Source organism: Meles meles, chromosome 1, assembly GCF_922984935.1.
Source record: "Meles meles chromosome 1, mMelMel3.1 paternal haplotype, whole genome shotgun sequence".
NCBI lineage: Eukaryota > Metazoa > Chordata > Mammalia > Carnivora > Mustelidae > Meles > Meles meles.
This window is the reverse complement of record NC_060066.1, coordinates 56,200,411-56,218,754: the sequence shown is the minus strand read 5'-3', so window position 1 is coordinate 56,218,754 and position 18,344 is coordinate 56,200,411. Positions and strand designations below refer to the sequence as shown.

Here is an 18,344-nt window from a genome sequence, read left to right as displayed (position 1 = left end):
GGATATTTGAGACCAAAATGCTCCAGAAATACTAATGTAGATCAAGCCCTAAGCACATAGTAAACTACTCAGAAGCTTTTAACACACTTCACATGATCTCATAAAGTAACAATTGAGAAGTTATATAATTGCATTTGTAATATGGCCAGGAAGAATTTTCCTTTTCTTTTCAACTAAAAGAAACCATACCATTCATACTAGAGAGAAGACTTCAGTGCCTGCTGATGGCATTCTCTCCATTCTTTCCTCCAAGTCTGTGAGTCTCATTTCATGTGTCCCCATTTACAGGAGTAAAATTAGCATGTTATCTAGTCACCATTTGGCTCATGACTCAATGTCACTATAAAAATCATTTTAGCAGCTTCATAGGCCCAACTTCTTTTAAGATACACATCTATGTGGAATGCTTCAATTTATTTAATATAGGAGACGTAAGTACATACTTTTCCTAGCCTCTGGCAATCTATCTAAATCTGTGAAAACTACAAGGGTAAAATCTTTTGGTTAGTCTCTCAAATAATTTGTATATATGATATTTTAAAAGGTAAAGAGCATAAACAAGGGAAAGAACATGAATCTCAGTTTAGAAATCCATTATACAAATGAAGAATTTTTAGAATACCAATATACTGTTTCTTTTGTTAAAGAGTGAGAAAGGGAGATTTTTTTTAAGAAGGGGGAAAAGAAAGAGAAAGTTTGTTCCTTAATCATGAATTTTGATTGGCTTTTTAGATATCAATATTTGGAGATTTATGCTTTTATGCTTTAAAATTTAATATAACTTTAAATGGTATAGTACTTAAATAATAAAATGTGTTTCTCTCTAGTCAAACTATGAATATTAGTATAATTTAGTTGTTTTCTATAACTGGATTCCAAAAAAAATACCGTTTTATCTTGTTGATATCTAGTACTACCATTTTGCTTTATCTACAAAATTCTAATTATAGCAACATAAACAGGAAACTTTAGTGGAGGCCACTTTTGGCAAATTTTGCAGGTTTTATTCTGATTATTTTTATAAGGCCAGAATGCATGCTAATTGCTATTCTATTAAACCTCTACCAGCTGCTTACATTAGATTTTTAACTTTTATCATTTTTGTTATCTATTAGACACAATCATTTAGCAATAGCATCCCCAGAATATCTAAGCAAAATTACAAAGTCATTATACAGCAATGTAGTTGGTGTAAAAGATATTTCCGGTCTCTGGCAGTCATATCACTAAAGACCTGTGTCTAAATGTTTTAACTAAAAGAAAAAATAACAGAGCTGCCATACATGTAAAAATAACTGTTTTTCAGCACCTAATGAGAATTCGCTAAGAGAACTATAATCATGGGGGGGGAGGAGAGTTCAAAGCATCTATACATTTTGTTTAAAAATATAATTGTATTCTTCCTCATTCATGTATTTACATGTGTGCTATTTGTCAGGTATTTTTCTCTTTTACTGAAAAATAAGTCTATTGTCCAGAGGGAAAAATGTAATAAGAATGAAATACTACTTTTATGATTATTATTATAATAATTATAATGGACCATAATTGAATGCTCCATACTCAGCACATCAATCTAGTAACTGTGTTTTATAAGTACTTAAAGAGAGAAGTTTATAGGGATAAGCTCTTTTCACAAATGCCATTAGTGTCTTTCAAGCCAATTGAAAGCCATATATATACATTTTAAAGGTGAACACAATATACGTTTACATCTGTCAAAACCTTGTTTCTTATTCCGTGTACTTGTTACTTAAGAGAACACTAAGTGAAAATTCAAATTAAGCTGTTGGTTCCCCTGTTTAAAAGTAGAATTACTGCCAGGATCTTTTAACATTCCCAGAGACACAAATCATAACACAGCACGCATTCTTTTAATTCACATCTTCTCATGGGAAATGTCACTACTTTTATCTCTCATTCTTGATATTTCAAATCTCCTTAAAAATATTAAAAGCACAGTGAATTAGATATTAAATCCCCACAGTCACATGTATTATTATGACAGTCTATGTAGAAAAATGATAATGGCAAAAAAAAAAGAACTTCTATTGCAAAATACAATGTTTTCTATGCAAAACCTATAGAATCTGGGTTAAGTCATAGTTCTGTGTATTATTTAGCAGTCACTTAGTATCTCTGAGACTTATTTTATTCATGTGAAAATAAGGATATTTTTGCTTACTCCATAGCATTGCTATCAGATGAGAAATGATAGCAGTTGTGCTTTAAAAAAAAAAAAAAAAAAAAAAAGCCTGTGATTTAAAAAGCCATAAAGAGACTGAGAGTGAGAAACAGTAACAGTGATTGTAAGACAAACTTATTCCTGTAACTCCACCTTTCCTTAAACTATTATGAGATAATATTAGGTTGATATGCATGTCCAATTCTAAATTGCCAAAATAGCATAGAAATTAGATACTGTATTGGTTAATGGTGGTAGAATAGATAATGAAAACACTAAATTACTCCAAGGTCAAAACCTTTATTCAGACTTGTAACTCACTCACAGACAGGCAACCTGGTAAAATAGAAAAATGAAGTGAGACTTTATAGTCCTCCATTCATTGTCTAATTAACTGTGTGAAGATGGGCAAATCATTGAATTGTCTAGTCCTCAGGTTCTTCACCAACTTTCTGGATTTTTAGGATTTGGTAACTGAGTATAATCAGGGAAGAGGGAACTTCTCTGTGGCTACTGATGAAGGATGTCGTATATTTTTTCTTCATTGTTTAGTTTTATTCAACATTTATTTTGCACTGACTGTACACAAAGGACTCTACTAGGAATTGTATGCAACTAAAACATTGAAATGTAGTTCCTGTCTTGTCAGAGCTTATGTTCAGTCTAGAAGGAGAGGTCACTATAATGCTAGTTAGAATTTAAGTGCCCTCTATGACAGGCACAAATCAAGGCCCACATGGGATTGCCAGCTGAAAAGACAAGGAAAAGAAGACAAAGACAAGGTGGCATTTGGCTGACCTCTGAGGGCTAAATCCATTTCAACAAGCAAGTTTGTCAGAGGAAGGCATTCCAGGTAGAATCATAGACTTGAGCAGTAGTGCCGCAGAGAAGCTCTGGAAAAATATTGTACATTATTCTGCAACATACCAAGTATGAAAGCTAGTGATTGAAGTTAAAGGAACTAAAGAGGGTTCTTTCAGATTATGGAAAAACTCAGCAATAATCCTTGGAAGAGCTTTTCTGTGTTTTACAGGCAGTAAATATGAGGGACATCCAATACAAATCAACATACCTAGCAAGTGATTAGACATGTCTATCAAGTGAGAGAAATAGGCAATAGTATGCTCCAACATAGTGTATTAGTAAGGCCAATTTATTCAATGTTTTGTTGTCATCTTATTTTGTTTTATTGAATTTGAAATGCTTAAGCAAAACCAGCTGAAAATATCTATTTAGCAGGCAGTTGCCCTTGTGTATGAGGAGCCTGGGGAAACAGTCTAAAGAGGAGATGCATATTTTGCATTATCCATTGTGAGGAATTAGAAGCCATGGATTAGATGAGTTTTTCAAGTTAGAAAGGAAAGAAGGGAAAAGGGTCAAGGACTGATCTTAAATTCCTACAAAATGTCCCCAGGAAGAGAAATCTGTGAAGAATACAAAAACCAAATAGGATAGAACCAGGATAGTAAAGAGACAGTTGTGGTGTTTTGTTGTTGTTGTTGTTATTGTTGTTGCTGTTTTTTTTATCAGCACCCACCATATGCTTAACATTTATTAGGCTCTTTGGATACATAGTCCAAATGAATTCTCATAGCTACCTTGAGAGCTAAGTATATTTATCACAATTTATAGATGAAACAGTGAGTACAGAAATATTAGATATAGCATAACAACTAAATGGAAAGTCTAGATTTGAATACAGATAGCTATAATAATACCTATAACACTACCTGTAATATTCTTGCCTCTATAGCTTGCAATATGTGCCAGGAGGGATTTTCGAGGAGAATGTAACTGTAAATGTCATGTATTGTAGAGAGACCAAACCAGGATGGGCACTTATAAGAAATGTAATAATTAAGCAGTCACTTAATGTTAATGCAAATCATTTTAGTGATCTCTAAGAAAGTAATCTCCATAAAACATACTACATAAAAGCCAATGGAATACAAACTTTTTAAAGATGGTTGTGCAAAGATGTATGAAAGTTGAATAAAGAATATTTGTTTAAATGATTGGTTTTTTGTTGTTTTCTGGTTTTGCTTTTTTAGTAAGAGGACTTGAACATGCTTACAGGCTTACAGGAGAAATGCAGAGGAGAAAGAAGACTCACATTATTGAGGAAACAAATAATGGAAGAAGCAAGGTCCTATAGGAGGCAGCAGGAAATAGAATCAATAGCATGCCTTAGAAAGAAAGAAGCTAGTTCGTCTAGGAAAGAAAGAATAGTATTTTACAGAGAAATGTGTTTGAGAGAGGAAGAAATTTAAGAGAATATGCAGCAGATGTCCTGTATCTTCTCAGAGAAGGAAGATGTAAAGTCATCTCTTAAGGCAGTGGTATCTGGTTGTGTGGCCTGGAAAGCATTTGGAATTCTTCCCACAGAGAAAAGCATAAGGAAGAGTCAACCAGAGGTGAAAAAAAGAATTTCTCAACAACTCAGAGTGTATACTAATAATAGAGTCAAAAATTTCTAGTTGAGCCAACTGGCACAATTTTGTGACTTTTTCTGGTAACACTCAGCTACCCAGTTAATGAGATCAGAGAAAGTGCACGATGCTATTTTCCTAGGTGAGGTTTAGGAAGATCAAGGTGACAGTAGGTCAAAGGGACTTCTTGATGCCAAAAAAAGTTACATGAAATTGGTTGGCAATTGATCCAGACTGAACCTGGAGGAAGCTAAAAAAGGGTTAAAAGAACTAAAAATATAACCAGTGTGAAGAACAGTCATTAAGAAAAAGAGATAGAAAAAAAGAATAGGTGATTATGGCCATGAAAGGAATCTCCAAATTCAGAATTTTAGAAATGAGATAGTTTTAAGTGATCATTGTGTTTCTATCTTCACTTTAAGTAGCATTACTCATCATGCCTTTCAGCTCTCCCCTTGCTTATTAGAAAATGGAAGACTAGGAGGTTCAAGTGATTTTCCAAAAGTCACTCTATGACTAAACCCAGGATCTTCTGAAGAGCATTTTGAAGGTTTAAATAAAATAATATCCATTACCATACTCCCTTAAAAAATAATGGTAGATATAGTTGAATGAATGAAAACCAATGTTATCTATAATAGAGTCACAGTAAACATATAGTATAAATATATTTTCTGTTTCAAAAGTGTATTATGGTATTACCCCTCATTCCTGTTTCATCTTCCTTTTAAAGAAGAGAAAATATAAAAGTTTCCTCTAGATTGAATTAATAGCTCCCTCATCAGTATGCATTAGGGGAACTCAGCCTGAAAGAATGTGCTACTGACTGCCACCCTAAATTGCAGTGTAAATCAAGTTATCAAGTTATTTCAGAGTGCAAGTGTGCATGCCCATGATGATGTATGGGTTCCACCATTTTTGCTTCCCCATATTTCTTATATTTTGAAAAGATACCTTTCTCTTGATTATTGATATATTTTTAATCTTAAACTATAATGAAGTGTGATTGGAATATTTAGGAATAGGAGGAAATTATTTTAAAGTTCTGCTCAAATAAATTAATGCAACAATAAATTTATTTTTTTCTTATCTTGCTACACATCCTTCTTTTGACTTTTAGGGAAGAACATAAATTTAAACATAGGGAAAAAAAACAAAGATTTGTATTTGGTGGTTTTTTAAAATACATATATCCTATTTTACCTTGAAAATATTTTTTTGGAAGACTCATTTTCATTGGCTCCTTTTTTGGAGGGGGAGCAGAGGGAGAGGGAGAGAGAATATCTAAAGCATACTCCATGCCCAGCATGGACCACAACACAGGGCTTGATCTCACAACCCTGACATCATGACCTGAGCTGAAATCAAGAGTCTGACTTAACCAACTGAGCCACACAGGCACCCATCATTGAGTCTTTTTTAAGCTTGAATATTTTATTTCAAAGATTTAGTCAAGAAAGATTGTTATTCCTCTCAAGCAATCACTTAATAAGGGGACCACAGGAAGCATCCTCCTGGATTGGGAGTAGCTCTTTGGTCACTGACATTGCTTGGAATTTCTGGGGGGTGCCTGGGTGGCTCAGTTGGTTAAGCATCTGCCTTTGGCTCAGGTTATAGTCTCAGGGACCTGGGATCAGCCCCTGTGTCAGGGTCCAGGCTCAGCGGGGGTGTGCTTCTCCCTCTCATTTGGCCCCCAACACTTGCTTGCATGCTCTCTCTCTCAAATAAATAAATAAAATAAAATAAGAATTGCTGGTACATGGTGATAATAAAAAGCAAACTAAATTTTGTCAACTTCATTATTGTTCTTAGACTCCACAGACAAAAGTAGTTGCATTCAGTTTATCTCTAGGATGGACCACTCCATTCCACCCCCAACCTTGGTCTACTACCGATCTCAAGTTCTTCTTTCTGCAGTTGAAGACTAACTAAAATGGTATTAGAAAAGGAGAATTTTATGATCTAAACTAGGTGCCCACAAGTTACCGTATTCAGGCCAAATCTGGTCCCATTACTATTTTTCTAAATACAGCTTATTACATTTATTTAACGTATTTTACTTGGACTATTTTTGCACTACAACCACAAAATTGAGTAGTTGGATTAGAGACCATATACCTCTCAAAGTCTAATTTATTTACTATCAGGCCTTTACAGAAAAAATTCACTGAACTTGGATCAAGAATTAAAGCATTACTTGCTTTGTGGACATGTAAGCAAGACAATCATTTCACATTCATATTGTAGGCCAGTAATTTAACAAGTGTCTTTGTGAAATGTTATCCTTGACCAACATTATATTTACCTATTAGTTTTTCTTTGTTTTGTAGTCCCTGCTATGTGGATATTTGTTAGCAATGACTGATGTGGAAACTACATATGCAGATTTCATTGCTTCAGGAAGAACAGGTAGAAGAAATGCAATACATGATATCCTGGTTTCCTCTGCAAGTGGCAACAGCAATGAATTAGCCTTGAAATTAGCAGGTCTTGATATCAACAAGACAGGTGAGTTGTTTGACACACATCTTTCTTCCAAGGTGGGATTATTTGTAGCATTTCACCGAAGAGGTTTAAAACATAAAAAAACCACCTTTGAAAGTAATCTAATAGAGTTATAGTCTAAGGCAAGAAAAAAGTCAGTGACTAATCTCCTAATCACTCCTACTCCATTTTCAGTGACTTCTCTGTATAGGGTTTCCCACTCAAATGCAGAATTCTTAATCTTATATTACTAATGCAATCAATAAAGCACATGGGTTTTAAAAAAATTCTAATCTATAAAAGCTCTGAAATTTCTACATAGAGTATTTAACAAGGTTGGAGCTCCTATCTTCAGTAACATTGGCCACCTGTAACATTTCAATAACCATTTCAAAGGAAAAGGGTCTCTGGGACCAATTTTATTGAAAATGGAAGTAAAATTGTTTGTTACATCAATGTCTTCAGTAAAAAGGTCTCTCAGTTTTCTTTTCATGATAGAATGGGTTTGTGGAAAATTTGTCTTATTACTGGACTTTGCACTCTTCTTACCCAAGTACCAATGAAAAAGTTAAACAAGATTGTAATATCAAAGTACTTTTGAGTATTTAAAAGAATGCCAGTAGTTCTTTCATCCATTGCTTTTGCAGGATTTAAAACTGGATGTATTTCCCTAACAAATCTTGTAAAAAAATAACCTTTAAAAGTAAAAAAAAGGAGTTCACAATTAAGAAACCACAGTGTTGTATACATGAAAAGCACTTATCAGTTTCTGGCTTATGGTAACCACTCAGTACTAATTTGCTATTAGAATTTTTATGGCAAAGCTTTCCAGTTATTGGAAAACTGAGTCACAGTATATGTTAATGAAACAGTTTAACAACATTATCCTAACATACCTAGGGACAGTACCTCATTCAATGGCTAAAGGTCAGCAGGTCACAGATTGGTCTTTTCAAATTCAAACTGAAAATAAAACTTTAACACTGCCACCTTGGAATATACAGACTTATGTATATTTTAGATTTGTTGTCTCCCTACTATTTATTACCAGAAGTTACTTATCAAAGCAGCTCTCAGAAGGGGTTAAGGAAATTATTGCAATTTGGTGGCATGAAGTAAGTAAAATTTTTTCTGTGGTCTTTGAGAGTTTGCTAATTTTCTTTTATAAGATTTATATTTTTATTTATATATTAATATTCTATTTAAAATTATCTGCGTTAATTTTAGATACCCCTAATATTACTGATAGAGCAGTTCCATTTCTTCTTTATTTGTCTTCCTAGAAATTGAGACTCATAAGCATCAAAACCTATCTTATACAAGAGAATATATTAAATTATTATATAACAATGGAAGAAATTTATTTTTATTAATAAATATAATAAAATTAATTTATATTTTATATTAATGGTATTATTAAACAATTTAGAATAATTAAAATATCTTTATGTTACCAAATGTCTTTTTTCTAGATTTTAATTGCTATTCTTCAGGCTCCTAGAAATTTTTGTTTGTCTTCTAATCCTAAAGTCCAGAGCCAGGCAAAATATAAACAGTAGTGACTTTTTTATTATTCTAAGTACAAAGAACTAAAAATAATAATTGCAATACTGACAAATATATAAGTGACAAATGAAATATCAATAGCTGAGTTGTGGGAGGGACTTCCTCTGTAACTCAAGAATGTTTCAACTTCTTTTTAGTTTATATTCCACAATATTGCTGTCCCAAGTTTACCTTGATTTGTTAACAAGCATCTATTTAGCAATGGCTCTGCAATTGCAGCATTATGCTAAGGCCTGAGAAGTGTTCCGAGACACCTAGAAAGCCCCAAACCTCATGGGAGTCAAAGTCCTCATCTTGTATTTACGCAATCAGTTTCATCCTTAAATATTCTACTGTCTTGTATCTGCCCTAATTTGACTTCATTCTTTTGATTACCAAGAGCTTTTCCTGTTGATCAAGTTTTTGTTGCATGCAAATCTACACATCTCAGATTCAGGCCATCTGCACATCTTGAGAGGCTGTTTATTGCTGTAATAACGAAAGTAGTTATGAAATATACACACACACACACACACACACACACACACACACATATATGCATATATATATGCCTGGTCATACCCAGAGAACTCCCTTAGAAACAGAAAATATATGTATTGGGGCACCTGGGTGGCTCAATGGGTTAAGCCTCTGCCTTCAGCTCAGGTCATGATCTCAGGGTCAGGCTATCTGCTCAGCGGGGAGCCTGCTTCCCTCTCTCTCTGCCTGCCTCTCTGCCTACTCTCTCTCTGTGATCTCTCTCTGTGAAATAAGTAAATAAAATCTCTTAAAAAAAAGAAAATATATGTATTTATGTAGAACTACTTTTAATTTCCCTAAAGTATGGTGTCTGGTGAAATGTTTTGTGTATACTTGTTAAGAGCAAAGGAGAAATTGCCTTTCGACATTTCCATTCAAAGAATGGAACAGCTCACTCACCTCTGTCCATTTGAATTATGGTAACAAACATATTGAACACCCAAAAATATTTTTGCTAAAACTCTAAAAAATCAGATGGGTTATCAACAAGTACTATAAATAATGTAAAATGCAATTTTTAAATATTTCTTAAAATAAGAAAGGATTGAAAAGGTAAACTTGCTTCCCACTTTTGACTTCTCTCTAAAATCACTTCTGATTTCTGCAACCTGTAAAACTATAAGTGTCATGATCTGGCTTTGAGATTTCCTAGCATAAATCATCACTGACCATTATAAAAATTATTATTCTTTTGTTTTTGTGCCATGTTGTCCCAAGTTCATAGAACCAGAATTAGCCAACCTTAAAATACTAATTGAGGAATTGATTACCAACAAAATATACTTGTCTCTATGAGAATTTCAGACTTTTTGAGTATTTCTGAAATTTCCAATATGATATATTAAGAGTCAGTAAATATAGGCAAAAGTTTTTATTTTGCCTTTATCCTTTTTTTATTGTCTCTTACAGAAGGAGAAGAAGATGCACAACGAAATTCCACAGAACAAAGTGGGGAAGCCCAGGGGGAAGCAGCAAAATCTGAAAGCTAACATCCCACTTTGATAACTTCAGCAACACCTGACAATGTCTCAAATCTCCAGGCCTGGCTGGAATGCATTTGTTTCCAAGAGTGAAAGAGGGGGGAAAAAAGTAGCTGTGCTGCATTATAGGAATCTGCTCATTATCATGTCAAAAATGGGGGCAGAGGCTATGGCTGCAGACAGACTTTTCTCTACCTCTGTCATTAGCAATGGTTGAAATCATGTGGCTTGTGTTTGGATGTCATTTTTGTATGGATCCTTTCACTTGACCATATGATAAAATGCTTGTAGAGAGTAGCACTGACCTAGATGATGATTCTTCCTGCAGCATCTGGCCCCTCAAAATGTCAGAGGATTTAATTGTGTCTAATTGCAAAGGGTTGGTTGAACCCCAGAGTTTAAATATCTCTGGTCTAAGTATTCACCCAGTAAAAGAACCATCCAGAAAGCACTGTTTTTAGCATTACGTATCTGTGTGTTCCTGCTGTGTTATTTACACTGTTTTGTATTGTACAGTATACACGCTTAGCACTGCCCCCTTCTTTGATTGCTCATGAGAAACAAAAATAATGTATGTTACTGTGAATTTTTATACCACTCATTTTTAAAAGGGCTGCCTTTTTCCTTCTCCACAGTGTGGTGGTGTACACAGGATAGATCATACTTTTTTTTAACTTAATCTTTCCCCTTGATCCACTGTTGATGAATTAAATCTAACCAATTCATCCAGACTTTTTTGCTTTATTATAGAGACATTTGAAAATATCCGCTAATGTGAATTTTACTTGAATTCAGTCTGTTTGATGTCTGTACAGACCAGAATTCAATATGCATATTTTGTTTTATTTTATTTGGAGAACTTTTCCCAACTAATATATTTTTAAAAATTTTTAATTATGAGGATTTTAGAGAATCAGGATGGTGGGAAAGATAAGATAATATTAAGAACAGGAAACTTTTTGTTCTAATGGAATCGAATTACTCAATGCTGTATGCTACTATTTAAATTGAGAGGACAACTTATCAGCATGGAGCTGTAACAGATGGAAAAAATTATCTTGCAATCATGTGGACACCAATCACAAAAGTAAAGCCCTTGCATTGTGTTTTTCATGTCTTTTTTCAGCCCTATCAGATACAAATGTTATTATGCACTTTTTAATGTTTGTAAACTTTTACTAATAATTAGTGTGAATTGCATTCTGATACAATAATAATTATCATTAGAAGCTAACAAAATCCTCATTAATACTGTTGATAGCCTCTGCTGTGTTTTGACATCATGGTTCTTATATGGAAAGTTTCTGTGAGCTGTGTAATCCCATTGGTCAGTATTATAAAATCATTTATCAGTAGTAATAAATAAGGAACCGATAATATGCCCATGGCTCATGGATTACTGGACAAATAACAGATAACAGGAAGACCCTTTACAATAAAGAGCCCACTTAAATTATCCTCAAGGTCTTAGATACAGTCCCATTTGAGGTAGGTTAAATAGCATTTCCACAGATAATCTCCATGGACATACCAGGAACTCAGCCCTCCTCCATAGCTGCCTATAGGATGAAAGGTCAGTCTGCCCTCATCTCTCCTTACAGTACTTTCCAAATGAGTAGGATAAGGGCATGGGTATCATTTGGTCCTCAATCATGTATTACTAGAAAAAATGTTAATAGGGTGAGTCTCTCAAAATAGAAGAGTAAATATTAGAGTACTTCATTCTAACAAGTTGGGGTCCAAAATGCCCAGTTAAAATTCAAATAATTCCACCTATTAATAGACTCAAAAGTGGGAAGAAGGGTTCCTGAGACATTTTTAGACAATCTCTGGTAGTTCATTTAAAATATCCAACCCATAAAATCACTTTTTCAGTATCTTCATTTACTATCTTCATAGCTTTCTTGTGAATCTAGGTAAAGTTCTCTCCATCCTTAAAGTTGTGGAATTCCAAATTGATTACATGTGATTTTGTAAAGTTTAGGACTGTGCTGAGTGTATGTGGAGACTTTATATTCCTATGTGATATACTATTATTAATGCATGTGGTGTCATGCTTGTCTTTGAATATATAATAGTGCTAAGTTGCAAAGTCATATGGAGCTTTTGAATTATTTTGACCTTACTGCTACTTTGTCTGCTATATTAAAACCCAGAGAGAGTCCCAAGGTAGAAGATAAAAATCTACTTTCCAAAATATCCATATCCTAAAATGTTGCTCAGCAAAATTCACAGTGTCTTCCAAGTTGTATTGTAATATCTTACTTGCAAATCAATAATATACATGGAATTGAATTTTTAAGGAGAAAATGAAAAGGTAGAAAACTAAGGCATTAGGTTTGAGAATATGTATTGAATGCCCTCTAACCAACTAACATTAAGCTAATCACATTCCAGCACATTTTCTCCAATTTAATTTTTTCTCCTCAGAGAATTTAATTAAAGAGGTAGTGTTATCCCATTTCACAGATAAAGAAATTAAGGCTCAATAAGTTATAACTTTTCCAAGTTTAAAAAGCTAATAAGTGATGAAATTAAGATTTGAACCTTTGTTGGTTTCCAAGGAGCTTTCTACTGCACAGGCCATAAAATTAAAGCCAATTATAGAGCATCTTTTTCTGTAAGGGAACATTTAGAGATGAACTGGTTCATCCTCCATATATTATAGAGGGAAACTGAGTATCAAAAGGGGGAATTGTCTTTCTCAAGGTTACTTAGATGAGTAAAAACACAGATGTGATCATAGAAAGTGTATTTCCAAAAAAAAAAAAAAAAGGAATGAAAGAACTTCAATTAGATTTTATATTTTTGTGTGTGTTATACTTCAGGATACCTTTCTGGCATGTAGTCTATAAATTTCGCATGGTTCAGATTTTTTTTTTATGTTCCATGCTACTTGTTTTGTTGAATTAACTAGAAATATGAAAATTTCAGTTTTACTCATTTGTAGTAAGTATGAACTGTCAAATTTACCTTTTATCAATTGTAAACATCCTATGCCAACATACTGTTCTCATAATTCATAGAAATGTTTTTCTAATATATAACAGGCAGTCTTCAGTTTTTAGGCAACATCCCAAGAACTGTTCACTGTAAATGCCCTAAACTTGAGTTTTACTCAGACACGGTAAAAATGTACCATTTAATAAGATGAATGATATTGTTCTTTCTCTTCAGAGAAGCAATAATGGGTAAACAAATGTCACTGCCAGCTAGCTTAGCTTCTGAGTAAAGCTTGTCATAATAGGAAGACAATGTGTAGTTATCAGGTAAAAACAGGAAACCATCTATGATTTATGATGTCTTAATAGGCCCCAAATTGTTCTTTAATCAAAGAGTGGCAGTCTCTGAAGTCATTTGTGAGCTTGTATGACTTTTGTATTTAGTAATGTTGCATGCTCACATAATTGATATTAAAAGTAATACATTTTTTCTGAAATGTGCACAGTCTATTAAGAGTATTTATTGAACATACACTACGTATTTGGTGCTTGAGAAAGTGCTTCGAGTGAGAAGGAGAAATTCAAGCCTCAGCCATCCTGTGGTGGACATACAGGACATTCTGGCCTCACGTTTTCTGGGCCTTTACTCCAATAATTTTCACCTCCATTCCACTCTGGTAGCCCACTTCCTGGACTTCATCATCTACCGGAGTCAAATCTTAAATTGTAAGCACCACTATCTTCCTGTGATTCTTGCTCGTCTGCAGGGCATTGATTTTCAGTCAGAAGAAAGACCAGTGTTTATCAGAATCCCCTGAACATTTTACAGCACTCCTTCCTCCACCTGTTTCTCTCACACGTGCGTACACACACATACACACACACACACACACACTCTTCCACCTTGAAAACACTCCCTATGTAACTTTGGCATCTTTTTCCTGCTCCACCCTCACCCTCACAACCTGAGAACCACTGATTAAGAAAAAATTCAGTTTCCAGATGCACCAGCTCTGTTTATGCCACTAAAAAGGTTTAAAATGAGTCAGTAACAAAAATGGAGTGTTCACAGACCACCCCTGCTTTTACTCTATTAAGAATAACATCTTGGGGGGCACCTGGGTGGCTCAGTGGGTTAAAGCCTCTGCCTTCGGCTCAGGTCATGATCTCAGGGTCCTGGGATCGAGCCCCGCATCGGGCTCTCTGCTCAGCAGGGAGCCTGCTTCCTCCTCTCTCTCTGCCTGCCTCTCTGCCTACTTGAGATCTCCGTCTGTCAAATAAATAAATTAAAAAAAATCTAAAAAAAAAAAAAAGAATAACATCTTGGGGTAGAAAAAGCAGAGAGTTTAACTTCTTTTTTTTTGCTGTTGCTCTCTTTTCAATCACATAAAGGGAGGGAAAGACCAAGCAGAATCCAAGGTGGGACCCAGGAGAAAGCAAGCATCAAATAACATCCTGAGTTCAGACAAGGTCTTAAGCAGACAGGGTAAAAGAGGGTGTAGATCTTTAGGTTCATGTTATTTAGGTCACAAGGATAAAATACTACACAGGGATTTGGCACAAAATGCCAGCCACGCAAAACAAGTTCTTATTGTCTTTGGTGTTTCTTCTCTTTGTATACTTGTTGCCTCTATCTAGGCCAGAACGTGGGGATTTGGGATCCTGGCCATCTCTCACTATAAAGTCAAAATTAATAAAACCTTCTGACTATAACTGGTTAACCTTCTAGTTTGTACCACATCTATTTCCTGATTATATCAAGAGGAATTTTTCCATAGCAGCTCTCCTCCCACTCTGATATCCACTGTTAACCTCCTCAGTGCTCCTGATTTTCTTACTTTCTTGTCTGTCATCTCTGCCCAATCAGAACCCATCAAACCATCTGCTTTCACTTCACTTGCCTTCAGAATGACTAAAAAATTTCTAACAATGCTTATTCATTATTTGTAACTGCATTTTAGACATGAGTGCTGTGAAGCTCTTTTTTGGTCCTATTCCTGGGGATAGAGGAAGTTTCCCCACTACTGTCTAAAACGTAGGTTTTCATCTGACCTTTTTTTTTTTTTTTTTTTTTTTTAGATTTTATTTATTTGAGTGAGAGAGAGAGAGAGAGAGACAGCACAAGAGCAGGGGAGAGGGTCAGAGGGAGCAGTAGAAACAGGTGCCCAAAGCAGGGCTCTAACCAGGACCATGGGATCATGACCTGAACCAAAGGCAGACGCTTAACTAACTGAGCCACCCCGGTCTCCCAAGACATCTGACATTTTTAAACCATTTCCTTTCACGAGGTCTGTTAATTATCCTTTTTTTCTTCACTGACTTCACTCTTTTCTACAAATGTGCTCAAGTCCTTAGTTCTGCTCTTAACTTCACTACTTGTATTTCTCAGAATAGTAATCTTTGCTCTTGTTTTCATGTTTCTCCTTCTTATTTCTTATCCTTTTGCAATTTGACTTACAATTGCATTTAATTACCAATAACATCTTAAGTAGTTCCTGGACTTTTAGAATCGTCACGAAAACCCCAGTCAATGTGGAAATTAAAAAATGATGATGTTCCAGAGGACTCAAGCTTCTCCTAAAGTAAAATTTAATGCTTCTATAATTCTAATTGATAGTTTGGCAGGGTTTAGCTGTATAATTAAGGATGGAATCCTACGTATCCCAAGAAAAAAGTTCTTCAGGTTCACATCTTCTATCATATATGGTTGTGTCTTTTCTCTTCCACCACATTCTCCCCATAATATTTGCTACATCTCCAGGTCCTACAATCCTCATTTCGTCATAGGGGTGGTTGTGCATATGTAGGCATTAGCCTGGAGCCTGGACATCCAGAGGTGGGCAAGATTCACTTGTGATGTTTTAGAGTTCTGTATTCCATTATACTCCAGAATGACTGCCAGCAGTATCACTAGTTTCTCTCAAAGCAGCCATGTATAAGCAAAACCACTCAACTTCTTTGTACCCAGTCCCACTCTAGTTCTCTGAATTAGAACTAAGTGAGTATATCAATTCCAGTGGTCAAATATAATGGATAGTTTGTGTATGTTTTACAAGCCTATCTTAGGGCATTTAATCCTGTTCACCATGGGATCTTTTTTGAGATGCTTCCTTTACTTTCCTACCCCGTTCCCCCACCCCCTGGTGTATGTATGTATGTATTTAATCCTTTGTTCCTTTTTTCTGCCAACTCCTCACTTTCCTTGACAAATCCCTCCTTCTCTACCTCCCCACTAAGTACTGTGGTTCCTTGGGATTCTGTCTTTACCCCTCTCTAATCCCAGTGTTCACATGACCTCTTCTAAGCTAACATCAATCACCAGTTTTGCTGTGATGAATCCCAGAGGTCATTCCTGATCACCCAACTTACTGGACAGCTCAATATGGATTTCCCAGAAGCATCTTAAAATTCAACATTCCAACACTAAATCCAGTGTATGACCCCATTCCCAAAACTTTTCTTCATATGCTGCAGATCTCATATAATGGAAGCACTGATTTGTCGGCAATCTTAAAATTCTTACAGTTCTCTTAACTCCTGTTCCTCCAATTTGTTTTTCAGTTCATCAATTCTAATTCTTCTTGAAACGTCCCATTTCTTTTTGTCTGCATTATAACCCTTTAAATTATCACTTATCTAATATAATGCAATAACCTGCTGATCAGGACCTGCCTTGTCTGGCATTCTCACAGCCAGATGAATCCTTCTAATACTTAAGTCTGATTGTTTCACTCCCCTAAACTTAAAAAAAAAATCCTTAAATTTAGCCAGACAAAAAAGTTTTTGGTATAAGTACCACATATTATTTTTATATAACTCCTTATTGTGTTTACTGTTTTCCTTTCCTAAGATGTTCTTCATGCTTGACAACAAGTTCTTATTGGTCCTTTCAGATTGTGTCCCACTTTACCCAAAAAGAGCCTTTTTGACTTGCATCCTCATTCCCAAGCCCCACCCTAGGATATAGTTATTCTATACTCCTTGATCCCCTAACACCTGATCTGCAAATGCATCTGGTTAGATCACAGCTACTTGTTTACATGTGTATCTCTCCAACTACAATATGAGCTCTTTCAGGGAAAAGCCCTGTTTTGTTCATCTCTGTCTCCTTATTGTCTATTAATACTCAGTAAATTTGTAAATGAATGTCTGCCCTGCTGAAGCTCACAAGGTAGTTAAGAAACAAAAGTACACACAGATTGATTAGGGGAAATGCAATACAGAGATAAAGTTGAGAGTTGAAAATAGTAAAGCCTGTATAACATTGCCTTACAGAATATAAAAGCTTAATTTTTTTCTAGTTTATAAATAGTGTAACTATTTTTATTTATTTTTTAATTTAATTTAATTTATTTTTAAAAGAGGGAATGGGGAAGGGCAGAAGGAGAGAGAGAATCTTAAGCAGTTTCCACACCTGGCAGGGAGCCTGAGCTGGTTCCATCTCACAACCCTGAGATCATGACCTGAGCCAAAATCAAGAGTCAGATGCTTCTTGTTTCATTTATTCTAGATGGGATTGGGAGGGAGACAAACCATAAATGACTCTTAATCTCACAAAACAAACTGGGGGTTGCTGGGGGGAGGTGGGATTGGGAGAGGGGGAGCGGGCTATGGACATTGGGGAGGGGAGGCGAACCATAAGAGACTATGGACTCTGAAAAACAACCTGAGGGTTTTGAAGGGTCAGGGGTGGGAGGTTGGGGGAACAGGTGGTGGGTAATGGGGAGGGCACGTTTTGCATGGAGCACTGGGTGTTGTGCAAAAAGAATGAATACTGTTACGCTGAAAAAATAAATAAAATGGAAAAAAAAAAAAAAGAGTCAGATGCTTAACCAACTGAGTCTTCCAGGTGGCGCATTAATGTACCTATTTTTAAATTTGATTTTCAAACTGTATACTGCACATTTATACAACACACAGATTTGATATGGCATACAGAGACGAAATGTCCAATAGGATAATGCATAAATAAATGAGCAAATTAGAGTAAGTCATCCAGCTAAATAGTGACCTGGTAAAGGTATTTAGCACTCTGTAGTACAAATTCCCTTCAGTTTGCTAGAACTGGGAATAGAGAAAAAAGGAGATTATATCATAGTTTCCCAGCCTAAGCAACATACTAGTCAGAGAGCGAGATCTCTAGGGAGACTTGGTCTTTAAACAAGGGGAATTGAAATTTCTAAGAATATGCTTTGCAGAAATAAAAGCTAATGTACTCTAATAGGCTAAAGAAATGAGA

General features: G+C 35.2%; 1 protein-coding gene across 3 annotated transcripts in view; it reads left to right on the top strand.

Annotated features, from left to right (window-relative positions):
• PKIA (cAMP-dependent protein kinase inhibitor alpha) overlaps positions 1-13,606 on the top strand; it is a 96,142-nt gene extending 82,536 nt beyond the window's left edge. For all 3 annotated transcript variants that reach the window (XM_045981716.1, XM_045981707.1, XM_045981696.1), the window contains 2 exons: positions 6,945-7,122; positions 10,093-13,606. In XM_045981716.1, coding sequence (XP_045837672.1) covers positions 6,972-7,122; positions 10,093-10,172 — 231 coding nt within the window. In that variant the 5' untranslated portion in view covers positions 6,945-6,971 and the 3' untranslated portion in view covers positions 10,173-13,606. The remainder of the gene's footprint in view (positions 1-6,944; positions 7,123-10,092) is intronic.
• The last annotated feature ends 4,738 nt before the right edge of the window (positions 13,607-18,344 follow it).